Consider the following 27,802-nt stretch of genomic DNA (forward strand, 5'->3'; position numbering starts at 1 on the left):
ATTGACTGAAAATCTGTATTGTTCACATATATGCTCTTTTATTGAATATAGTATCTGAATTTGTAAATAGTGATCATTCATTCATTTCATCTTATTCAGGAAATTAATGAAAAATTTCATATTGTTTATTTTATTTTTCAGTATTTGACAGTCCAAAGATTTTTTTCTTACACAGGTAAATACAATAGGATTGAATTTCTATTCAGTGTTAAAAAGATTTTTAGCTATCCTGGCCTAAAGGCTAGAATAATCTATTACCACTTCTTTAGAAAGATTAGTTATCTTGGTTCAGCATGTGTTTTCTTTATGAATTATTTCAGAAAATCATCTCCTACTTGCATGACACTAAGTGAAAATTTAAACTTTAAACACATGTCATCCTTATAAATTAGAATATGTTACAAAAGTTTTGTTAACATGTAGAGTTTCTAAATAAGCTGTTGACTTAAGCTTGTAATAGAAATGGGGATTATTAAAAGAAAAAGAAGTGATGTTACCAATCAACAAGTATCAATCAAAGACCAACAAAGAGCAAAACTCTGTATAGTCAAATATAAAAAGCCATGACATGAAAAAAATGTGGAATAATGAAAAAACTGATAGCCTGGCTGTTTTTCACTAAAAAAATCACTTTTAAGACCAACAGACCAGCTTCAAATACATTCACTCTGTAAAATGAAAAAGAAAACAACCTGACCAAAAACTTATGAAATAATCCTTACAAATGGTACATCATATTACTTGGTCTCTTCCTAACTTTTAGGTGATGATGCATAAATTATCCTCCTTTATAAGAATTTTGGTTGATAACCACAACTGCAGTTAAAATTGCTGCCAGCATAACTGATGTTCATGTTTGTCTTATCTGTATAAATGTGTAACATACAATATAACATGTATGATAATATATTTTTTTCTTAATTTTACAGTGATATTTTATTATTTTATTTTATTTGAAAGATTTTATTTTATTTTGTTTATTTTTTACATTTTATTTTTTTACATTTTTTTTGCTACATTTAATTTTTTTCTCCAATATGGAAGTGAATAATGGCAGAACTAATGGAACAGCAGAATTCAGTTCCACAGCGGTCAAATTTGATAATAAATTACTTGCCTCAAGCCCTGACGGATGAAGAGTTTCGATCTATGTTCTTAAGCATTGGTCCTATTAAAAATTCCAAAATTGTTAGAGATAAACAAACTGGATACAGCTATGGATTTGGCTTTATTGACTATCAGAGTGCAGCAGATGCAGAAAGAGCTATTGAATCCCTAAATGGATTACAACTACAGAATAAGAGAATAAAAGTAGCTTATTCAAGGCAAGGTGGTGAAGACATCAAACAAGCTAACGTTTATATCACAAATGTTCCAAGACATTGGAAAAGTGAACAGCTACAAGAACACTTTGGTCAATTTGGAAATATTGTTTCATGTCGTGTAATTATTGATGAAAGAACTGGATTTTCTAAAGGTATTGGTTTTATTCTTTATAATCTAAAAGAAGATGCTGAAAAAGCTATTGCAATGATGAATGGTAAAGTTCCAGAAGGAGGAGAAATGCCAATGTTGGTTAAACTTGCAGATGACAATGCCAAAAAGGTGCGACCACCACCTGTTCAGTTTTTACCAGCTCCTCCAATGGGTGGTCGATACCCTCATGGACCAATGAGAAGCATGGGTAACAGATTCTCACGTTATAATCCAATGGGAGGCTCTAATTACAATGCTCCCCCAGTTGGTGCAGGTCCATACATTCTCTATGTGTATAACATTGGTGACAATGCCAACGAACAAATGCTATATCAGTTATTTAGTGCATATGGAAATGTTCAGAAAGTTAATGTTATCTATGATGGTCAGCGTCAAAAATGTAAAGGCTATGGGTTTGTGACAATGACAAATTGGGAAGAAGCAGAAACAGCAATAAGTTGTCTCAATGGCTATTGGGTCCAAGGGAGAGAACTTCAAGTCTCGTATAAGAAATGAATATGCAATGACTTATGTTTGAATTATGTACATGGTAACTGGTAGTAAATGATACAATAGCTTAGCCATAATACTAAACCAGTGTGTTGTGACTTAATATCATATTCCTTACCTTGTGAGCATTATTTTTTTTAATTATTAATATCAAAAACCGCAAGAGATTGTTTCATTGAGCTTCCATATATGAGTCTTTCCCTACATCTTTGAAAAAGACCCCGAAGTTTTTGTTCTTTTAGTCTGATTGCCTGTAGATTTGTTCATTGATTAAAAAAATTGTGTATACTTTATTTTTTTAAGTTAACACTGGATGATACTAATAAATAAAGTCTGGTTGGAAAGGTCCTTCATGTTTGTATTCCTTAAATATTTTGGGGCATTTTTCATTAAGGTGGCTCTGGCTTATTCAAAGTTTCTATTAGAAGTTCTGTATTTTTTGTTATTTTATTCTTCACAGAAATTGAATCAAATTGGTCGAAAAAAATAGGGGGTCACAGACCATTTAAGCTCAAAATTTTACTTATAAAAATGTATGTAAAAGGGACCATTTTTCATTGAAATGATAGGGAAAATAGAGATGTTGACATATTTGTATCAGAATATCAAAAAAACGTTCGATGACACTTGGTCCCAAACTGTAATATAAAAAGCTGAAATATAGCTTCAATGAATGAGCAAATAAAAAACATAGGTAACCGATAAGGAAAACTAAATGTTTTGCCTTAAAACCTAAATTTTGACGGGAAAATGGTGAAAATGAGTGAAATGTCATTTTGAGCCTTTAAAAGATACACATAATACCGAATAATTCTTTTAGTGACATAACTACAATGATTTAACATTTCTAATCAACTAAATATTAAAAAAAATAATATCGAATTTACAACAAATACTTTTGGTGTGCATTGTAATTTATGGGTGAAATTTTGCGCAGTCGAATCGTCCCAATCCACCTTAAGTTGTTTTTATACGACCGCAAAAATGAATTTTTTTTTGGTCGTATATTGGTATCGTGGTCGTCGTTGTCGTTGTCGACCGAAGACCGATGGTTTCCGGACACTAACTTAAGTAAATAGAGATTAATAAAATTTTGACACAATGTTTATAATCACAAAAGGAAGGTTGGGATTGATTTTGTGGGTTATGGTCCTGATGGTTTAGGAATGAGGGGCAAAAAAGGGGCCCAAATAAGCATTTTTGTAGTTTTCAGTCAATAACTTGTGTTTTAGTGTATAAATCTCTCTGAAATTTTACTACAAGTTTCCATACTACAAATGGATGGTTAGGGGGGGGGGGGGGGGGGGGGGTTATGGCTCAAATCATTTATTGATTAGGGGCAAAAAAGGGGAAAAACAAGGGCTTTTCATGTTAAAGGACAATTTAGACAATTTAAAATCAGTGTTAGGGAGGAAATCCAATTAAAATTTAAAGAATACTGTTATATATATGTTTGATTACCTCCCTTTCACTGCTTGAAAATTATGTATTAAGAAATGATTATTGTCTTGAGATTTGTAGCTGTAAATTTATTTATTAATTTTACCAGGACTGTCATTTTATTGTCTCACCTTGACAGTGTCGAAAAGCGAGACATAGGTATGCTGTTTCAATGTATAAGTTTGTGATTAGGTTTAGTTTATGGTGAACTTAAAGTGGTAGGTCAATCATATTTGATATGCAGTTGTATAAGCATTAGCACATCTCATTTTCATGGAGATTATTTGGCCCTACCCCCTCAGTCATGGTCTATTGACTTCCAAACTTTTGCTTATTTTACATGTATTAGTTTGTGATTAGGTCAGTTTATGCTGAACCACAAGTAGTAGGTCAATGGTATTTGGTATTCAGTTGTATAATCATTGGCATATCTCATTTCCATGGAGATAATTTGACTCCGCCCAATTAGTCATGGTGTATTGACTTTGAACATTTTTGTAAGTTTAATATCATGTAATAGTTTGTGATTAGGTCAGTTCAAGGGGAACCATTAGTGGAAGGCCAATGGTAATCGGTATTTAGTTGTATAAGCATTGGCACATCTCATTTCCATGGAGAATATTTGGTCTCGCTCCACAGTCACAGTCTAATGACTTTGAAACTTATCTTAGTTTATATGCATTGTTTGTGATTAAATCAGTTTAAGATGAACCGCTAATGTTAAATCAATGATATTTCATATGCAAATTTGCAAGTATTGTTTCCATGAAGATTATATAGCCCCACCCCCTCGTCATGCTTCATTGACTTCGAAATTTTTACATAGTTTACAAGTTAATTTTTATACGACCGCAAACATTGCAAAAATTTTGGTCGTATATTGATATCACGTTGGCGTCTTCCGTCTGAAGACATTTGGTTTTCGCACTCTAACTTTAGTAAAAGTAAATAGAAATCTATGAAATTTAAACACAAGGTTTATGACCATAACAGGCAGGTTGGGATTGATTTTGGGTGTTTTGGTCCCAACAGTTTAGGAATAAGGGGCCAAAAAGGTCCCAAATAAGCATTTTTCTTGGTTTTTTCGCACAATAACTTTAGTATAAGTAAACCGAAATCTTTGAAATTTTAACATAAGGTCTATGACCACAAAAGGAAGGTTGGGATTGATTTTGGGAGTTTTTGTCTGAACTGTTTAGGAATTATGGGGCAAAAAAACAGGTCCCAAATAAGCATTTTTCTTGGTTTTTGCACAATAACTTTAGTATAAGTTAATAGAATCTATGAAATTTTAACTCAAGGTTTATGACCACAAAAGGAAGGTTTGGGTTGATTTTGGGAGTTTTTGGTCCCAAGAATTAGGGGCCAAAAGGGTCCAAAGTTAAACTGTTTGATTTCATCAAAAAATGAATTATTGGGGTTCTTTGATATGCCAAATCTAACCGTGTATTCAGATTCTTAATTTTTGGTCCTGTTTTCAAATTGGTCTACATTAAGGTCCAAAGGGTCCAAAATTAAACATAGCTTGATTTTAACAAAAATTGAATTCTTGGGGTTCTTTGATATGCTGAATCTAAACATGTACTTAGATTTTTATACGATCGCAAAAATTTTAATTTTTTGGTCGTATATTGCTATCACGTTGGTGTCGTCGTCGTCGTCGTCGTCCGAATACTTTTAGTTTTCGCACTCTAACTTAAGTAAAAGTGAATAGAAATCAATGAAATTTTAACACCACGAAAGGAAGGTTGGGATTGATTTTGGGAGTTTTGGTCCCAACATTTTAGGTATTAGGGGCCAAAAAGGGCCCAAATAAGCATTTTCTTGGTTTTCGCACTATAACTTTAGTTTAAGTGAATAGAAATCTATGAAATTTTGACACAAGGTTTATGACCACAAAAGGAAGGTTGGGATTGATTTTGGGAGTTTTGGTTACAACAGTTTAGGAATTAAGGGCCAAAAAGGGCCCAAATAAGCATTATTCTTGGTTTTCGCACAATAACTTTAGTATAAGTAAATAGAAATCAATGAAATTTTAACACAAGGTTTATGACCACAAAAGGAAGGTTGGGATTGATTTTTGGAGTTGAGGTCACAACAGTTTATGAATTAGGGGCCAAAAAGGGGCCCAAATAAGCATTATTCTTGGTTTTTGCACCATAACTTTAGTATAAGTAAATAGAAATCTATGAAATTTAAACACAAGGTTTATGACCATAAAAGGAAGGTTGGTTTTGATTTTGGGAGTTTTGGTCCAAACAGTTTAGGAATAAGGGGCCCAAAGGGTCCAAAATTGAACTTTGTGTGATTTCATCAAAAATTGAATAATTGGGGTTCTTTGATATGCCGAATCTAACTATGTATGTAGATTCTTAATTTTTGGTCCCGTTTTCAAATTGGTCTACATTAAGGTCCAAAGGGTCCAAAATTAAACTTAGTTTGATTTTAACAAAAATTGAATCCTTGGGGTTGTTTGATATGCTGAATTTAAAAATGTACTTAGATTTTTAATTATTGGCCTAGTTTTCAAGTTGGTCCAAATGGGGGTCCAAAATTAAACTTTGTTTTGATTTCATCAAAAATTGAATAAATGGGTTCTTTGATATGCCAAATCTAACTGTGTATGTAGATTCTTAATTTTTGGTCCAGTTTTCAAATTGGTCTACATTAAGGTCCAAAGGGTCCAAAATTAAACTAAGTTTGATTTTAACAAAAATTAAATTCTTGGGCTTATTTGATATGCTTTATCTACATATGCACTTTGATTTTTGATTATGGGCCCAGTTTTCAAGTTGGTCCAAATCAGGATTCCATATCAAGTATTGTGCAATAGCAAGAAATTTTCAATTGCACAGTATTGCACAATAGCAAGAAATATCTAATTGCACAATATTGTGCAATAGCAATTAATTTTCAATTGGAGTTATCTTTCTTTGTATAGAATAGTAGTTGATAAGATATGTTGGAAATTTGCCAGACACGACTATGATGTCATTTTCTATTTTTATTTGCCAATAACTTTATGTAAATAACTTCATTGGAAATTTGCCAATATAAAATGTTGCTGATGAAGCTTTTTTTCCTTATCTTATCTAAAATGTTTTTAGATAATGTATGTTGGACATTTGCCAGACATGACTATGATGTCATTTTCTATTTTTATTTGCCAATAACTTTATGTAAATAACTTCATTGGAAATTTGCCAATATAAAATGTTGCTGATGAAGTTTTTTTTTATTGTTTTATACAATAAACAATGTATATTCACTTTTACTACCAACCAATCTTTACCATTCAGTGATAACAAGCACTTTATTTTACATTTTAATATTTTATGATGTATTTAAAAGAGTAGTTATTGTTGCAAACTCCATTAGAAATTTGAATTGATATCAGTTTTGGAAAAAGGGAAACGGGGATGTGAAAAAAAGGGGGGGGGGTTAAATTTTTCTCATTTCAGATTTCATAAATAAAAAGAAATTTTCTTCAAACATTTTTTTGAGAGGATTAATATTCAACAGCATAGTGAATTGCTCAAATGCAAAAAAAAACTTTTAAGTTCATTAGACCACATTCATTCTGTGTCAGAAACCTATGCTGTGTCAACTATTTAATTTTAGATTTAAAAAGTTTGAAGAAGAAATCTTTAATTGATTTGTAAAATCTTGACATTTGTTTTGTGTAAAAAAAAAACATGTAATGTCAAAAATTTGATCACAATCCAAATTCAGAGCTGTATCACGCTTGAATGTTTTGTCCATACTTGCCCCAACTGTTCAGGGTTCGACCTCTGCGGTCGTATAAAGCTGCGCCCTGCGAAGCACCTGGTTGATTATGGGCCCAGTTTTCATGTTGGTCCAAATCGGGGTCCAAATTGTGCAATAGCAAGGAATTTTATAGTATTCTGCAATAACAAGAAATCTTCAATTGCACAGTATTGTGCAATAGCAAGCAATTTTCAATTGCACAGTATTGCGCAATAGCAAGAAATATTCAATTGCACAGTATTGTGCAATAGCAAGAAATCTTCAATTGCACAGTATTGCGCAATAGCAAGAAATTTTCAATTGCACAGTATTGTCCTGTTTTCAAATTGGTCTACATTAAGGTCCAAAGGGTCCAAAATTAAACTTTGTTTGATTTCAACAAAAATTGAAAATATGGGTTTTTTCAATATGCTGAATCTAACCATGTATTTAGATTTTTAATATTTTGGCCCTGTTATCAAATTGGTCCACATTGAGGTCTAAAGGGTCTAAAATTTAACATTATTTGATTTCATCAAAAATTGAATTCTTGGGGTTCTATGCTATGCTGAATCTAACCATGTATTTAGATTTTGGATATTGGACCATAATAGGTAAATGTCCAATTTAAAGTTTTCAAGTTTAAGTTCTTAGAACACATTCATTCTGTGTCAGAAACCTATGTTGTGTCAACTATTTAATCACAATCCAAAGTCAGAGCTGTATCAAGTTTAAATGTTGTGTCCATACTTGCCCCAACTGTTCAGGGTTCGACCTTTGCGGTCGTAAAAAGCTGCGCCCTGTGGAGCATCTGGTTGTATTTAGATTTGGGAATTACTTATAATATATCAATGGTATTTGGTATGCAGTTGTATTAGCATTGGCACATCTCATTTACATTGAGATTGTTTAATCATGTAACTCAGTCCTGGTTTATTGACTTTGAAAATTTTTCTCATTTCAGATTTTAGAAATTAAAAAGAAAATTTCTTCATTAATTCTTTTTGAGGGGATTAATATCCAACAGCATAGTGTATTGCGTCAGAAATCTATGCTGTGTCAACTATTTAATCACAATCCAAATTTAGAACTGTATCAAGCTTGAATATTGTGTCCATACTTGCCCCAACTGTTCAGGGTTCGACCTCTGCGTTCGTATAAAGCTGCGCCCTGCGGAACATCTGGTTAAATATAATGCTTAAAATTCTGTGAACAATCATTTGTGATTTGTAATTTGTTCATAAAAATTGATACAAATAATCTTTAAATACATTCAGTCAAAATTCATATTGAAATATATGGTTCTTTGATATGCTGATTTTAACAATGTACTTATGTTTTTAATATTGGACCGTAATAGGTAAATATCCAATTTCAAGCTTAAATTTGATGTCCATACTTGCTCAACTGTTCAGGGTTTGACCTCTGCAGGAAAAGCTGGTTTGCTGTCGCTCTGTCAACTTTTATATTCTAACACCTCATTTTCATGGATCATTGTTCCATGTTAAGTTTTTGTGATTTGGTCTATTTCAATTACCATAGGCTGCTCAGTGGCAGAGTAGTCTGGGAAATCCACTTACTGTATAACTGGGCTGCCTGTCAACTCTGTGTTCGACACTAATCTTAGTTGACTGGGATTTTCAGGTTTTTATACGACTGCAAAAAATTGTGCATTCATTTATTGGAATCATGTCGTCATCGTTGTCCAAACACATTTGGTTTTCGCACAATAAGTAGTATTAGTAAATAGATTTTGAAATTGAAACACAAGGTTTATGACGACTAAAGGAAGGTTGGGATTGATTTTGGTGGTTATGGTCCTTACAGTTTAGAAGTTGGAGGGGTTAAAAGGGGCCCAAATGGTTTCCAGACAATAACTTGTAAAATGGTGTATGGATCCCTCTGAAATAATACCACAAATTTCCAAACAAGAAAGAGATGGTAAAAATTTTAGCCATGATTATGTATGTCATTATCTATTTTTATACTTTTACGATGTATTTAAATGGGTTATTGTCGCAAATTAAAAGGGTTATTATGGTTGCAAACTGCATTGGAAATTTGAACCGATACTATGACCATATCTTGAGGGAAAGATTTTTTTTTAGGAAAAAGAGGGGGGCATTTCGAAACAGCATAGTTTATTACAGAAAAGCAAAAAAATGAATAGGAATTCAAATCACATAACCAATTCAAGTTCTTGTGCGACTACAGTTATTCTGTGTCAGAAACCTTATGTGTCAAATATTTGATTACAATCAAAATTCAGACATGTATCAAGTGCAAATATTGTGACCATTTTTGCCCCAACTGTTCAGTGTTGGACATCTGCGTTCGTATCCAGCTGCGATCGGCGAAGCAATTTATCTACTGAAGGTCTGTTTCTTTCAGGACAGTCAATCTTTCTGAAGTGCACCAATAAAAGCTCACCGTCATAAATAGCGCAACAGTGCCGAGAGTGGTGTTGAGTACCTACCAATCAAACAATTAGTTACTATAAGCAATAGGTCTACAAACTATATTTGGTGTATGGAATAATTGTAATTGCCTCTCTCAGTCTGATCATTTGGAATATTTGCCTATCTTACAGGACCAATTGCTCCATGAATAATCATATTAATACCCCCAAGTAACGAAGTTGAGTGGGTTTTAATGTTTTGACCTGTCGGTGTCCTGTTCTTGTCACTACAACTCTTCTGAAACCACACAACAGAATTTCTGAAAACTTTGTAGATACACATGTACCAAGTTAAGTACAAACTACGTAAATGAGAATGTAAACAGGAAATTATGATTCAGTTATTTGTCTAGAAGTCCTTCGAACTTAAAATTTCGGCCTAAATGTTCAACTGAAACAGTTTGTCATCGCAACTACTCTGAATCAATATATACACAGCAGAATTTTGTGAAATTTTGTAGATAATAAATGACATAACATGTTAATGCGCATATCCACAAGGTTTGTTGATTAGTTGACTTTGTACGAGTTATGAGCCTTTGAATTTTGGTATCTAGTGACAATTTGAGTTTGTGGAGTATGTGAGGGTGCTCACCTGTGTTGTTTTCAATCGACAAAACTGTAATAGATGTAGAAACTGAAAAAAAATACTAAAATGATCAGCACGACCAGATCTACAAATAATTCAACATGGCAGAGATAGAAGGTGGACATTTTTATGCGTATTAAAGTATCCATAAACTGGGAAACTAAATTAACAATGCACTATGTCCGAGACAAAAATGACGTCGCTTGACTGAGTCAAAAAAGCGAGACAGGTTTGCTGTTTACGGCGGCTGCGTCAACAATGTATTAGTTTGTGGGGATCCACAGGTCAATCATTTTAGGTATGTTGTTGCATTAGCATTGTCCCATCCCATGTAAACTTCACTCAAATGGTGATTATTTGGCCCTGCCCCCTCGGTTATCATCTATTGACTCTGAAACTTTTGCTTATTCAAGTTATATGTTTTAGTTAACATAATAAATATTAAAAACGAATGATAAAGTTATACAACATAATTATTCAATTATTATTATACGACCGCAAAAATTTTATTTTTTTGGTCGTATATTGCTATCACGTTGGCGTCGTCGTCGTCGTCGTCGTCGTCGTCGTCGTCCGAATACTTTTAGTTTTCGCACTCTAACTTTAGTAAAAGTGAATAGAAATGAAATTTTAACACAAGGTTTATGACCACAAAAGGAAGGTTGGGATTGATTTTGGGAGTTTTGGTCCCAACATTTTAGGAATTAGGGGCCAAAAAGGGCCCAAATAAGCATTTTCTTGGTTTTCGCACTATAACTTTAGTTTAAGTGAATAGAAATCTATGAAATTTTGACACAAGGTTTATGACCACAAAAGGAAGGTTGGGATTGATTTTGGGAGTTTTGGTTCCAACAGTTTAGGAGTTAAGGGCCATAAAAGGGCCCAAATAAGCATTATTCTTGGTTTTCGCACAATAACTTTAGTATAAGTAAATAGAAATCAATGAAATTTTAACACAAGGTTTATGACCACAAAAGGAAGGTTGGGATTGATTTTTGGAGTTGAGGTCACAACAGTTTATGAATTAGGGGCCAAAAAGGGGCCCAAATAAGCATTATTTTTGGTTTTTGCACCATAACTTTAGTATAAGTAAATAGAAATCTATGAAATTTAAACACAAGGTTTATGACCATAAAAGGAAGGTTGGGTTTGGTTTTGGGAGTTTTGGTCCTAACAGTTTAGGAATAAGGGGCCCAAAGGGTCCAAAATTGAACTTTGTGTGATTTCAAAAATTGAATAATTGGGGTTCTTTGATATGCCGAATCTAACTATGTATGTAGATTCTTAATTTTTGGTCCCGTTTTCAAATTGGTCTACATTAAGGTCCAAAGGGTCCAAAATTAAACTTAGTTTGATTTTAACAAAAATTGAATCCTTGGGGTTCTTTGATATGCTGAATTTAAAAATGTACTTACATTTTTAATTATTGGCCTAGTTTTCAAGTTGGTCCAAATGGGGGTCCAAAATTAAACTTTGTTTGATTTCATCAAAAATTGAATAAATGGGTTCTTTGATATGCCAAATCTAACTGTGTATGTAGATTCTTAATTTTTGGTCCAGTTTTCAAATTAGTCTACATTAAGGTCCAAAGGGTCCAAAATTAAACTAAGTTTGATTTTAACAAAAATTAAATTCTTGGGCTTATTTGATATGCTTTATCTAAATATGTACTTTGATTTTTGATTATGGGCCCAGTTTTCAAGTTGGTCCAAATCAGGATTCCATATCAAGTATTGTGCAATAGCAAGAAATTTTCAATTGCACAGTATTGCACAATAGCAAGAAATATCTAATTGCACAATATTGTGCAATAGCAAGAAATTTTCAATTGGAGTTATCTTTCTTTGTATAGAATAGTAGTTGATAATATATGTTGGAAATTTGCCAGACATGACTATGATGTCATTTTCTATTTTTATTTGCCAATAACTTTATGTAAATAACTTCATTGGAAATTTGCCAATATAAAATGTTGCTGATGAAGTTTTTTTTTATTGTTTTATACAATAAACAATGTATATTCACTTTTACTACCAACCAATCTTTACCATTCAGTGATAACTAGCACTTTATTTTACATTTTAATATTTTATGATGTATTTAAAAGAGTAGTTATTGTTGCAAACTCCATTAGAAATTTGAATTGATATCAGTTTTGGAAAAGGGAAACGGGGATGTGAAAAAAAAGGGGGGGGGGGTTAAATTTTTCTCATTTCAGATTTCATAAATAAAAAGAAAATTTCTTCAAACATTTTTTTGAGAGGATTAATATTCAACAGCATAGTGAATTGCTCAAAGGCAAAAAAAAAACTTTTAAGTTCATTAGACCACATTCATTCTGTGTCAGAAACCTATGCTGTGTCAACTATTTAATTTTAGATTTAAAAAGTTTGAAGAAGAAATCTTTAATTGATTTGTAAAATCTTGACATTTGTTTTGTGTAAAAAAAAACCCATGTAATGTCAAAAATTTGATCACAATCCAAATTCAGAGCTGTATCACGCTTGAATGTTTTGTCCATACTTGCCCCAACTGTTCAGGGTTCGACCTCTGCGGTCGTATAAAGCTGCGCCCTGCGGAGCACCTGGTTTACAATATAAAACTTCTCGGCGTCTTTTCAGAATTAAATTGCAGGTTTTTGGCACATAATCTTATAATATCATGATTCGAAAATAAAAATACAATTTTTATACGACCTCAAAAATTTTAATTTTTCGTCGTATATTGCTATCACGTTGGCGTCGTCGTCTGCGTCGTCGTCGTCCGAATACTTTTAGTTTTCGCACTCTAACTTTAGTAAAAGTGAATAGAAATCTATGAAATTTTAACACAAGGTTTATGACCACAAAAGGAAGGTTGGGATTGATTTTGGGAGTTTTGATCCCAACATTTTAGGAATTAGGGGCCAAAAAGGGCCCAAATAAGCATTTTCTTGGTTTTCGCGCAATAACTTAAGTTTAAGTAAATAGAAATCTATGAAATTTTGACACAAGGTTTATGACCACAAAAGGAAGGTTGGGATTGATTTTGGGAGTTTTGGTTCTAACAGTTTAGGAATTAGGGGCCAAAAAATGGCCCAAATATGCATTATTCTTGGTTTTCGCACAATAACTTTAGTTTAAGTAAATAGAAATCAATGAAATTTAAACACAAGGTTTATGACCACAAAAGAAAGGTTGGTATTGATTTTGGGAGTTGAGGTCTGAACAGTTTAGGAATTAGGGGCCAAAAAAGGGCCCAAGTTAGCATTATTCTTGGTTTTCGCACCATAACTTTAGTTAAAGTAAATAGAAATCTATGAAATTTAAACACAAGGCTTATGACCACTAAAGGAAGGTTGGGTTTGATTTTGGGAGTTTTGGTCTGAACAGTTTAGGAATTAGGGGCAAAAAAGGGGCCCAAGTAAGCATTAGTCTTGGTATTCGCACCATAACTTTAGTTTAAGTAAATAGAAATCTATGAAATTTAAACACAAGGTTTATGACCATAAAAGGAAGGTTGGGTTTGATTTTGGGAGTTTTGGTCCCAACAGTTTAGGAATAAGGGCCCAAAGGGTCCAAAATTGAACTTAGTTTGATTTCATCAAAAATTGAATAATTGGGGTTCTTTGATATGCCGAATCTAACTGTGTATGTAGATTCTTAATTTTTGGTCCCGTTTTCAAACTGGTCTACATTAAGGTCCAAAGGGTCCAAAATTAAACTTAGTTTGATTGTGACAAAAATTGAATCCTTGGGGTTCTTTGATGTGCTGAATCTAAAAATGTACTTAGATTTTTGATTATTGGCCCAGTTTTCAAGTTGGTCCAAATCGGGTCCAAATTAAACTTTGTTTGATTTCATCAAAAATTGAATAATTGGGGTTCTTTGATATGCCAAATCTTACTGTGTATGTAGATTCTTAATTTTTAGTCCCGTTTTCAAATTGGTCTACATTAAAGTCCAAAGGGTCCAAAATTAAACTAAGTTTGATTTTAACAAAAATTGAATTCTTGAGCTTTTTTGGTATGCTGAATCTAAACATGTACTTAGATTTTTGATTATGGGCCCAGTTTTCAAGTTGGTTCAAATCAGGATCCAAAATTATTATATTAAGTATTGTGCAATAGCAAGAAATTTTCAATTGCACAGTATTCAGCAATAGCAAGAAATCTTCAATTGCACAGTATTGTGCAATAGCAAGAAATTTTCAATTGCACAGTATTGCGCAATAGCAAGAAATCTTCAATTGCACAGTATTGTGCAATAGCAAATATTGTCATTGCACAGTATTGCGCAATAGCAAGAAATATCTAATTGCACAATATTGTGCAATAGCAAGAAATTTTCAATTGATTGGAGTTATCTTTCTTTGTCCTGAATAGTAGTTGAATCAACTTAAATCATTGTTTTATACAATATACAATGTATATTCACTTTTACTACCAACTGATAAATTAAAACTATCTTTACCATTCAGTGATAACAAGCACCTTTTGTTACATTTTAATATTTTATGATGTATTTAAATGAGTAGTTATTGTTGCAAACTCCATTAGAAATTTGAATTGAGATAAGTTTTGGAAAAAGGGAAAGGGGGATGTGAAAAAAAATGGGGGGGGGGGGGGTAAATTTTTCTCATTTCAGATTTCATAAATAAGAAGAAAATTTCTTCAAACATTTTTTTGAGAGGATTAATATTCAACAGCATAGTGAATTGCTCAAAGGAAAAAAAAGTATTTTAAGTTCATTAGACCACATTCATTCTGTGTCAGAAACCTATGCTGTGTCAACTATTTAATCACAATCCAAATTTAGAGCTGAATCCAGGTTGAATGTTGTGTCCATACTTGCCCCAACCGTTCAGGGTTCAACCTCTGCGGTCGTATAAAGCTGCGCCCTGCGGAGCATCTGGTTTGAAAATCTGTAAAAGTATTAAAATGTTCATCAATTTTTAGAGACTCAGTAAAAAGAACTTGTATAAGATTAATATATACAGGACAATGTAAAATAACATGATATAATTCATCTTCAACAGTAAAAAAAAACAACCAAAACAACATCGCACTTCCAGCGGCAAATGTTCATACCTTCTAGTTTCCAGTCTAATAGGAAAAAGTAAAATAACAAAAATACTGAACTCCAAGGAAAATACCAACGGAAAGTCTCTAATCAAATGGCAAAATCAAAGGATAAAACACATCAAACGAATAGACAACAACTGTCATATTCCTAACTTGGTGGATTGAACCTGGTTTTATAGCGGTTAACCTCTCACTTGTATGACAGTTGCATCAAATTCCATTATATTTACAACGATGTGTAATTTAATTTTCAATCAAATTAAAAAACTGCTGGTATAAATCATGAATGTTACAATTTTCTCCTGTAAACCATTTCAATATATATCTATTTGTAATTGTATTTGTATATTCCCTCAAACCATGAAAGTACTCTACATTCATTATTTCCATGCCAAAACTAGTCAATTATCTTCAATGAGCATAACGATTAATACATCACATGCTTTTCTATTTGTAGAATATTTTTGGAGGTAATTTTACGTGATGACAATATCGGTTTTCTATGATTATTTAAAAGGAACATTAAAATTTTATGTTTCAACACTTTATAGAGTTGACCCTCACTTTTTAATCCATTGTCAGCCAGCTACATGTATAACCTTCTCCTAAGCCTAGTTTTCTGAAACTACTCGGTTATGCTGACCAACCCAAGTGGATTGTATAACTGTATTGCAGCCTTTTCAAATACACACAAACAATCATAATAGATCTACCATTTAAATTAACAGGCATTTTCAAATGTAGAAAATGGTGAATTGAACCTGGTTTTATAGCGCTAATAAAAAAACCTCTCACTTTTATGACAGTCGCATCAAATTCCCCACAACTTAATTTTGCAAAGGCGCTTCTTTCACAAAAAGGCATCAACAGTTTGCAGTAGTTTTCAACAAAAGAATCCTGCTTAAAAATATTACATGTTCTCAATTTGTTACGCCCATTTCCCGTCTCGAAGAGGATGAATTAACAATACTTTTCCATTCTTCAATATAATTTTCAAACATTCTTGACATGACCATGATGACTGTATCAACAAACATCCTTTTATTAATATTAGTGTTTGTATTACAAAAGTTAACCAATTCAATTTTTGTGAACTGTTACGGGACTAATTATGGTATACCGTTGTACGTCTGTCCGTCCGTCGTCAACACTTCGGACAATTACTAAAAAACTTTGTTGAATTGTTTATATCTATTGACGTAAGCTCCCTTTCGATTTTTATAAATTTCAAATTTTTCGTTTCCATGTTGTGAATTTTTATCCTTAAAAAAAAGGGGGAACTTTCCAGTTTTCGGAAATAACTCATAAATGCTTTCATCAACTTCAATGGAACTTTGGTGAATTGTTTATATCTATTGAGGTATGCTCCCTTTCGATTTTTATAAATTTCAGATTTAAGTTTTCCGTGTTATGAATTTTTATGCTTAAAAAAGGGGGATTTCCCAGTTTTCGGACAATACCTCAAAAACACTTTCACCAACTTTTATGAAACTTTGGTGAATTGTTTATATCTGTTGACTTAAGCTACCTTTCAATTTTTGTAAATTTCAGATTTTACATTTTTCAGTTATGAATTTTCATATTTAAAAAAGGGGGATTTTTCCAGTTTTTGGACAATACCTCAAAAACACTTTCACCAACTTTTGATGTTACAAGATTCCATTTGATTTATATAAATTTCAGATTTTACATTTTTAGTGTAATGCAGTCTTAAACTTTAAAAAAAATGAGGCTTTCAGAAGTTTCTGATGAAACTATGGTGACTTTTTTTTTTTTTTTTTTTTTATCTATTGAACTAAGTACCTTTTTGTTTTTTACATAATTTCTGATTTGATGTTGTACAATTGTGGAATTTTTCTTCTTGAAAAAAAATGTCGGAAACGGCCAAGGAAATTTATTCGTTGAAAAATCGTAGAAAACAGCCTAATTAATGATCATTAATGTACAAATTAATGTAATTGGAAATATTTTTTGTTGGTTTTTATATCTTTAATTGTTTTTTTTTCAATAGATAGTTTTGTTATAATTGTAATATACAAATTAAATCCTTCGGTCACGTTTCAGACCCGGAATATTGAACACATTAATCACAGTCCTGTTAAACTATGCACATCAAGCCCGAAACGAAGAAGGAATGAAATACAATATGGGATAAGTGTTTTATATGTCAGGGTTCTTCTATGTAACATTCTGCCAGCCGCACATGCTGTTGCATGATGCGATATAACGAAATCGGCCCTTTTGAGGACTATAAGCGCACTTTTTTTTAGTCTTGAAGGACAACCCAAATGATTTCACCGATTGTCAAATCTTTGTAATTGTGACATCTATATGAACCTATAGATGCAGCTCGAGATCTTGTTGTTAGGTTGAATGATCTCAAGTCAAAACTAAAAAAAGGTCATTGTGACCTAAACAAATTGAGCGTAAAATTATCTACCATTTCAAATTTCTCTCTTATTAAACTTCCTCCTTGTAAATCTACTTTAACAATATGTAATAAGAGCTTCACTCCTGACGTAAATTTTATGTCTTCCCATTTAGCAAAAATACCCTAACATTCTCCTCTTCAGTTCGAATAGGAAAAAAGAATGACTTGTTCCTGTCTATCTCGAAGGTCAAATGTCATCTGAATTTCTGCAAGATTTAATTTGTGCTTGTAAGGGGGAAATCTGTGTTTTCAAAGGGTTGCATTTGCTTCGAACAAAATCTGTCATTTACGGATTTATGCCCATGTCAGGCAAATGACATATATGTCAAAACGTCTGGTTGCAGTTAGAAACATTGATGACGACGAAGATGACATGTATACGATTTCATTTTTCTGTATGTACCTTATAAATCATTCTTATTAATCGAATGAAAATTAAGCAGTCCATAATATTTTCTAAAAAAATAAAAAAAAACATCTACACACTTTTAAAATCGTTGGAAATTTAGTAATAATCTATCAAGTGGGAATTAGGAAAGATATGCAAAAATAATAATAAAAAAAACCTGCCATATGTTCTCTGACCTTGGCGTGGTAGGTGGGATTACACTACAGGAGACCATAGAACGTAGTAGGTATCACTAGCCTCTATCATAATTGGGTCTTTCCACTTTTCGTGGAAAGACCTTTTGTTTTTCTTCTCGGATTATTTTTTCTTCTTCTGCCGTCAGAGATGCTTTTTTGTCTTACAACATATCGAATGGATTTTTGGCCAATGATGTTGTACAGTAATGGGGGTTTTAAAACTCACCCTGTGTGACCGAACATTATTCTTATAGGAGTTGTCTCCCCACGTCCCCTTTTTCTTGTTATCGATATATCTCTAAAACCGTAAAATACTTTAACAAACAGTTTCAACAAATTGTTCGTCTACTCTTAAGAATGATTTGGTTTATTTTGACTGAAGTGATCGGAAGACATCTAATGGGAGTTATTTCACTTTAAAAATTTAAGATAGGCGATATGTTAGATAAATTCATACGTTATTAGTCGTAGAGGCCTACAGTCTTTTGATATGAAGTCCTTGATCCATTTGAAGGAAATTGAGGTCAAGGTCATGTTATAAATTTTGAATTTTGCTTGTTATCGTCAGTATTCAAAAGAAACTGTTACATGTGTTTGCCAAATAACTGTTGACAATAAGGCGCAACTTCAACCTATCAAGTCGAAGAGATTTGGTTAACCCTTATAAGAGTTTTCGCCCCTTATGTATTTGAAATCAGTATTTCTCCACAACCATACAAGTGATTGACCTGGGGTCTTTTGATTTGAGATCACTGACCTTTGACCTCAAAATTGAGGTCAAGGTCAAAGGTAAATTTGACGTTCTAGATTTTGACCTTTGCCAAAAATTAAAACAATTAAGTCTTCTGCATAAAGCTATTTATAGGTTTCATAACGAGTGAGAATTAGATATCGATTGATATCAACTCGAGTTATTTAATTTCAATAATAATAAACGAGCCTATGGCGAGTTTATTATTATTGAAATTAAATAACGAGAGTTGATATCAAGCGATATCTAATTCTCACAAGTTGTTAAACCTATTTCTCTTATGGCAAAAAGTTGTATGTGCTTGGCCTATTTGTTGCGAGTTGTGTTGCTACGGCCGTTTTTCTTTGCAACGCGTACTTGTTTACTTATGACAGATATTTATAATTTTTTAAAGTAAAATTTACCAAAATCGTCTAGGGATCATCAAATTAACGTAATTTTGATATCACTTTTTCATATCACACTCCGTACGGTGTGATACGAAAAATATCTATTCACGTGGGAGTTAGATAACAGGCCCCAACCATAAGAGAAATTAATCTTGATTTTTTCATATCAGTTTGATTTACCACATTACGTCAACACGGAGTGACATTTTCTAACAACGTTTTTTTAATTTCTTTCTTATTATCGAGGTGGAAAGACCTTCAATTGTTCTCTGAAGAATTGGTTTTTAATTTTCTATTTGCATTTGTTCTTTCTTGTCTTTGTTTTTGCCATGCTGTTGTCTGCTTGCCAGTCTTCATTTTATAAGTTTTTAATGTTCCTTTGGTTTCTCAGTCCTTTTTTGTTTGCAATTGTTTGTTAAAAAATCGGTGCTGTATATGACTATCTCCCTTATTATATTTTTTGAATACTTGTAAACATTATAGCCAATTGTTGCTCATTTAATCATCTGTATTATGTAGGATGGGATGTTAAACCTGTTTCTAATAGACGGTTTGTTTTCATAACTTTACCCCCCCCCCCCCTTTTTCTCTGTTTGCTGTAATTTTTACTTCTGTAAGTCAAAGCGATACACAGAGCGTTTTATTCAACCAAGTTCGACGTTAATTTCGAAACAAATTATTTATATATACTTTTTCACACCCAATAACAGAAATTTCAATATTTACCTAGAAATTGACGAACACCTTACTATCAAAAAAACGCGAAAAACACGTATTTTTCTTCGACAAATGATTGAAGTTCAGATCTTAAAAACATCTTTTAACGAATTGAATAGAAAAATTTCAAATTTAGAAATTGAAATAGGTCAAGGTCAATGTTATTGAACAGTTGTTTGAAAATTTCAAATTTGCACCCTATATGCAAAAGAGTCAATTTAAAGTCATTTTTGGCGATCCAAATAAAAAATAAGTCCTCAATGTAGATACAAAAGATTTTTTTCTATAAATTAGTTGTTTTTATTTTGCTCCAAACGCATATATGTAGGAGACACAAGCTATCTAAATGTTACTATGCATTTTTCTTGAATTTTGGCTTTGACCTTTGACCCTGATTAAAAAAAAACAACACGTGACTACGGCAGACAACGACGACAACGCTATTTCAATGAGGATTGTTCTCCTCTTCCCAATGATATAACATATAACCGTGTGTTATTCCGTTAAGGCAAATCGATCAAATTTGTTGATTGGGCATCCTACTATATATGCCAGTGTCTTGCAATTACTTTCCGTTGTGTATGGTATATTGGAACCCACTCCATGTCTCCCATAAGCATGATAAGAATAATACGGCCTACCAACTCTTCCCACTTATGAATTAAACTGTTTCTTTTTATTATAGTTTTGAACCATGTTCATCCGTTAGTGTTTAATTATTTTAAATTCAAAGACAAAAGTATCCATTCCGTTGGTTTCTCATGTTTCTATAAAAACAAATTGCTGTTAAATTGGAATCTTTAAATTGTTATGAGAATACCACATGTGTCTTTTTAATTATTTTGCAAATGGTTAATCTTGCAAGAATAAAGGTATTCTCCAACACATATACGTAGATGACATAAAACTGATAAATCATGTATCTGCAATTATATGTTAATTTAAGAAGTATATTGAGTCCATTCAAAGTTAACGATATAACAGCAATTGAAAATGTCCAAAGGCTAGCAACGAAAATGATACCAAAATTGAAAGATTTAGACATGTTAGAGTATGAAGAACGCTTGAAAAAGCTTATATTACCAACACTTAAATACAGACGCATGAGAAGAGACATGATAGAACCTTACAAATTAACATCTGGAATATACGACGAAGCGTTCCCAGACTTGTTAACATACAACACTACTTCTCCAACAAGAAACTGGCTACTTCTGCTGTTGTTGTTTTTTTTCTATGGTCGGGTTGTTGTCTCTTTGGCACATTCCCCATTTCCATTCTCAATTTTATTTGAGAACCGACTAGACAAATTTTGGATAAATAGTGAAATGAAATATAACTACAGAGAAAAATCTGACGCATGAACCGGAACCGAAACACGGTAGCAAATAACCGAACATCTGAGATTAGTGGAGTGATACAGCGCTCAGTTACAATAAACCAACAGACTATGTAAGACTATGTAAGAAACATCTTTAAAGGAGGCTCGAGTGTACAAAAAATTCTGAAAAATTTTAAAACATTTATTTTTCATTATTTATTTTAATTATCACACTTTCAGTTGTTACTTTATGATGTGGTACAAAAATCAACCAAAAAAAATCGATTCATTTTGGCCCCAGATGACTTTCAAAATATTTATATCATTGAAACAGCTCCTATATTTTTTGTTATCATTTTCAAATGAGCTGTACTTATTTCTAAACAATTGTAAAATTTAGGCAATTTCTGTAATTTCAGTATTTTTTTAAAATTTCGGTAATACCATAGATGTAATACCCATCTATGGTAATACCTATATATTTCACCTATGTATAGTTCACTAACAGAAAAAAGTACATTAACAAAAATGCACGCTTTTTCTCGAATGCAGATTGTGAGTTTCAATGAACGGTGACCCCATTTTTTTTTCTTTTTCCATTAAGTATATGATAAAGTTCATTTTTAGAAAAAAATAGCGAACTCTTATATTTAAAAAAAAAATCGATTTATTCCCGCGAGCCCCCTTAAACATGTTTTAAAATTCAGTAATACTCATTTATTAGATTTTTTTATTCTATGAACCGTTGAACCAGAGTGGCCGCGGAGTGGGGATTTTTTTTTTTTTTTTACAGTTGGGTGAGTTGGTGTGGAGAGATCTCCAGTGGGACGAGTTGTCTTCTATCCATGGGTGGCGAAGTAAGCAGAGTGTATGTAAACCGAAATCTTTCTTTTAATCATTCTTCCAGGTTAGGTTTCCGCTCGACCATCCTGCAAAATTCGGATAAAAGGCAATAATAGGTAAATAAACAACTCATTCCTTTCAACCGGAAACTTTCCTAACGTTATTTTATAACAATTATATTCATGTGTCTTCTTTTCTATACATATCGTCCATGAATCACCATCTTGCTTATTTATAGAATTTAATGCGTTGTGACTGTGTTTCTTGCACCGGTTGACCGGTTTGTTTGGTTCACGTAGAAGTTTAGTTTAGTAGAAGTTTATCCGTTACTGAACTGATTTAAAATTACTGTTAATTTTGGAGTTATTTCCCCTTATGCGGTATTTAAGTTCAACAAAGACAATCACAAGCCAAAGGCTCGTATCATAGATATGGTATAATTGCCAATGAGACAACTCTCCACAAGAGACAAATTGTCACAGATATTAACAGCTATAGTATATGTCGCTGTGTACGGCCTTCAACAATGAGCAAAGTACATACAGCAGTCAGAATGACGAACTTTAAAAGTTGAAAAGGCTTAGTTAATCTGATGGATTCAAAGAGAAATACATATAAAAAAACATAGAGTGGATGTGACAAGGTACTTCTATATCCCATCAACAGAAAGACACCAAGTAAAGATATGAGAGAACTCACAGTTACTCATGACAGCTTGTACAACTAATTAAAAAAAGACTAAATGTGTGAAGTACATGTATTCAAGAAAGGTTATTCAAACAGTACTGTTTTCTTACTTTTCTATATTGTTTGCTGGCAAAAAGACTGAACATTAATACTGGATTAACAGATATGTTTTCCTCCAATGGCATGTTAAACATCCTTGACTACAAATTAGGGCCTCAAGAATATTCATATACATTTATATCTGGAAAAATATATCAAAATATAAAATACATCTAATGTAAACAGATAGGTCAAGACTTTGTTTTGCTAAAGTAAATGCTGGGATCAAAATGACCATTTCAGACTAAAATTAATACAGCAATGGTCCAATGTACACTAAATACAGATCACTATGGATGTACATTTGTATTTAAAAATGTAGATGATCATGCTATTTTTTGTTTCTCATGTACATGTATGAATATGATGTCCACATGCATTGAAGGAATACATTGTCAATGATTATGGGCACACATTACTTGTCCATGTGAACTTGAAACTATTATTATTAAAAATAAATTACATGTTGAATAATTATATATATGGTATTAGGTAACATTCTAATTCTTGTTTTCTTAATTTTTACAGTGAATTTTTAATTTTTTTGCCTGTGTTTTTTTCTTTTTTTTTAACAATGGTTTCTGAAGAGGTCAACAGAAAGTATGATGCAGACACAACAGATGGAAAATCCAGTTCCAGGCCTGGAACACAAACTAATTATCAACTACTTGCCACAGTCCCTCACAGATGAGGAGTTCCATTCCATGTTCCTGAGTATTGGTCCAATATCCAATTCAAAAATTGTCCGAGACAAGGCTACAAATTATAGCTATGGCTTTGGTTTTATTGAATATATGAATCCTGCAGATGCTGGGAAAGCCATACAAGCACTTAATGGTCTGAAACTACAAAATAAAACCCTAAAAGTAGCATATTCAAGGCCAAGTGGAGATAGTATTAAAGGAGCAAACTTATATATCACCAACATTCCAAAGCACTGGAGTAATGAGGACTTAAAAAATGGTTTTCTTAAATTTGGAAACATTGTCCAAGCTCGTTTACTTATAGATCATAACACAAATTTATCCAAAGGTGTTGGATTTGTTCTTTTTGATCAGAAATCCCATGCTGATGATGCCATGGAAAGCATGAATGGACAGATTCCAGAGGGTGGAACAACTGCACTCACAATCAAGAAGGCTGATGATAATGCTAAGAAAGTTAGGGCTCCTGTTCAAAATATGTTATTGCCACCAGCAGGTCGTAATGTAGCTGGGGGTCCCATCAGAAACAACATGGCTAGCAATCGTTTTGCTGGCCAAAGGTACAATCCAATGGGTGGTGGAAGACCGGCACCCTATCAGCAGAATTACGGTAATCAAGGCTATGGTGGTGGAATGATGGGAAATCAAGGTCATGTTCCTCAAGTTCCTGGAGGTTGTGTACTGTATGTATACAACATTGGTAATGATGCCAATGAAAGATTACTTTATCAGCTGTTCAGTCCATATGGTAATGTAATGAAAGTGAATGTCATCTATGATAGTCAAAAGGGTCAGTGTAAAGGATATGGATTTGTCACGATGGGTACATACGAAGAGGCTGAGAGTGCTATTTATAGTCTCAATGGATATTGGTATAATGGCAGAGAACTTCAAGTGTCCTATTACAATAAATAACTTAATTTCATTTGAAAAGAACATTCATTGACTTTTTGTTTAAATCACATGTAAATAACATTAGACTATTGAAAAAACCTTGTTTATTTTATGCAGTCATTTCAATTTACTTTCTGTTAAGGGTCCAATTTCTATATAAAGATATTTTTAAAGTGATTCCTGTTGCAACATTATAGCTGGGTTTTGAATTTTCATACATCGTGTCATAAATTAAAAAAAAATAAAACACTTCAGTAGAATTATTTCTAAAAAAATGGTAGTGGGTCATTCCTGGGTACATGTACATGTAGTTGGGTTGCTAACTTAAATGTTAGTATACATGTAACAAGCATTCATCTTCCTATTTTGATATTAACTACATTTTTTTTTATGTATTTGCCAGTGATTTGTCCCCTATGACTTTATTTTTTACAATATACTGTCATTCTATTGTACTGACAATTAAGTGTTAGTCAACAAATTGTTTTTCTCCTTTTGATTATCTCCCTTAGAAGTTCCACTTCTCATTTAGCAATTTTGGCTAGAGTTATGTTCCATTCTGGTTTGTTTTTTTTGAAACATTGTCATAATATTTTATGCAGTTCATTGTCATATACAGACATACAGCAGTTTTATAGTTTTTATAGCATTTTTTCTAAAGTTAATTAATGGATTTATCATTATACTCTCCTATGTTCATGATGTTTGGTACATTCCAAACTAAAGTTTAATTACGTAAGATTTAATTTTTGTCAGATTTATAGACAAACATACATTAGTCTTGACATATCCAACATATTCCAACTTCAAAAAGTCTGGGGAATTATTTGAACCTTTAAAGGAACCATATAGGTACTTAAAAAACCCTCCAAAACTTGACAACTCTGTCACAAATGGGAGACTACTCATCTTGTGACAAATGGGATATTATATTTTATACATTATGTAGATTTATGGCGTATGTTAAATGAATTTTCCACAAATATTTGTACATGAATAATATTTACAATTATGATTGAATGTTTCAATTCTGACATAGATTTTAAAAATCAGTAAGACGGACAAGAACTTAATTACATTTAAAGATTTGAAATGCAAGTAAACAAGATCCAATAATTACTAAAAATAAATTTAGTGACTTATGAACTTAAGAAATACATTATTAACCTTTTAAAATTATGCTGTAAGATCTTGTTTTAGCTGCAAATCATATATTTCATATTTTTTATTCATGTCATTTCTTGTAAATATATTTCAAAGTCCCAAGATGAATAAATATTGAAGCTAATACTTTTGTGTGATTATTCATTAAATACATGTACATTGTAAATGGCAGCTTTGCAACAGTTTTAAAACATATTAATATTTATGAGTTCATATTTTGATAAATTATGAAAATAATAGAACTGTAGCTGACTAGTTGTGAAATTTGTTTGTTCATTATTATTCAGTATTATCATGTTTTTTGTTTTAATTTAGATCTTGTAAAAATAAAAAAAATCTATTTTTTCTCTTTCATTTAAAAAAAAAATCTATTTGTTATACATGTATTAGTCATAAGATTACTGAAAATACATATGCAGAAAGGAAATTATAGTAGTAGGGTACATTTGATATTCATTTTAGTCAAACCTTTTTTGAACTTACGAATTCTGCAAATTTTTATCAGTAACAGTTACAAAACATTATTTAGTCTAAACTTATGGTTAAAACTTTCACATTCTTTGTTTATGTTTTGCACTGTTAAAGTATATTATCTGTATTTCTTTCCAACCAAAAACCCAAAAAACTGCTAACATCTCTGACAATATTCACTTCTGCATTTCAATCTCATTTTAATATGTATCATGTTAAGTAGCTTTAATATCAATGTTATGTTTCACAGCTACATTGTTGAAAATTGAAATTCAATTCTTTTGTTTTACTTTATGACATAGTTAATGTTGTTGAAAACCAATAAATGATTAAATGATTTAAATGACACATGCTTATTTCTTCAGAAAAAAATGAAGCACAATTTGAATTCATGAAAATTTGATACAACTTGTTTAAAAGTCAAGTAAAACTTGAATGATTTTATTCCCTCTCACCATCAAACAAAACAAGAAAAATAAAAAAGAAGAAAGAAAAACAAACAAACAGACCATTTTTGATTGATAATGGAATTAGCATGCAGGTACATTCACATCGGTATCTCCTTTCTAATAATTTTATGAAACCCCACATTTACCATGTTTACAGGCAATGACTTTATAATGTTTGTTTTAAGTTGACTAGGAAGTTTATGGAGATATCAGTTCAATAGGAGTTCCTGACAGGGGGTAACAACATCAGCAATGGTATAATCAATTGCTGTATACTTATTTCAACATATTTAATGATTCAGCTAAGACCATAAAATAATGTCTGTCTGGGCATATATTCTTGTGTGTATCTTATTTGAACTGAATTATTACACTTATAAAAACAGAGAGCAGAGGTATTTTATTTTGTCTCCCTGTCATTTCTATGTTTCATTGTATTTTTTTGGTCAAGTGGAATTCTCACTTATTATGAGTTGTAAGGTCTCTCTCTATATTGGTATATAGGTAATCCTTGCAAGGTGTACATATAATTACAGCCGATATCATTGAGTGTGAAGCCAAAGGTAATATCTTTGGTTAGCTTGCTTGTTAGTTGAATCGTGAAGCCATTGTTAGGCCAGGTAAACTACCCTCCTTTAAGAGTAGACTATTCCAGCAGATAACCCACCTTTCTGTCTGTGGGACTAGGCTACTCCGAAAGGAGGGTAGTTTACCTGACCTAACAATGACTACGGTTCAGCTATCAAGCAAGCTAATTAAAGATATTACCTTTAGCTTCACACTCAATCAAGTCCACTGTAAAATATACATTACCTGACCTCGACCTCGTCTCATAGATAAGTGATAAAGGTTAATTTTTTGTGATCAAGTCGGTAAATAGATGCTATAAACAAGATATCAATTAAGTTTGGTGTATGAAATGATTGAGGTACAAGTGTGTCTGGTAGGGTGCATATATCGATCTCATTTTCAGGGTTCATGGAATCAAGGTTTTCAGGTACTATAACCAATATGT

General features: G+C 32.2%; 1 protein-coding gene across 1 annotated transcript; it reads left to right on the forward strand.

Moving 5' to 3' along the window:
- The first annotated feature begins 962 nt into the window (after positions 1–962).
- LOC139510954 (ELAV-like protein 4) lies at positions 963–26,675 on the forward strand. Its single transcript, XM_071297511.1, has 2 exons — positions 963–1,990; positions 23,682–26,675. Exons 1-2 carry the CDS (start codon positions 1,051–1,053, stop codon positions 24,722–24,724), a joined length of 1,983 nt encoding a protein of 660 aa, XP_071153612.1. The 5' UTR covers positions 963–1,050; the 3' UTR covers positions 24,725–26,675.
- Positions 26,676–27,802: the final 1,127 nt, after the last annotated feature.

The sequence above is a fragment of the Mytilus edulis genome, chromosome 2 (assembly GCF_963676685.1).
Source record: "Mytilus edulis chromosome 2, xbMytEdul2.2, whole genome shotgun sequence".
Taxonomy (NCBI): domain Eukaryota; kingdom Metazoa; phylum Mollusca; class Bivalvia; order Mytilida; family Mytilidae; genus Mytilus; species Mytilus edulis.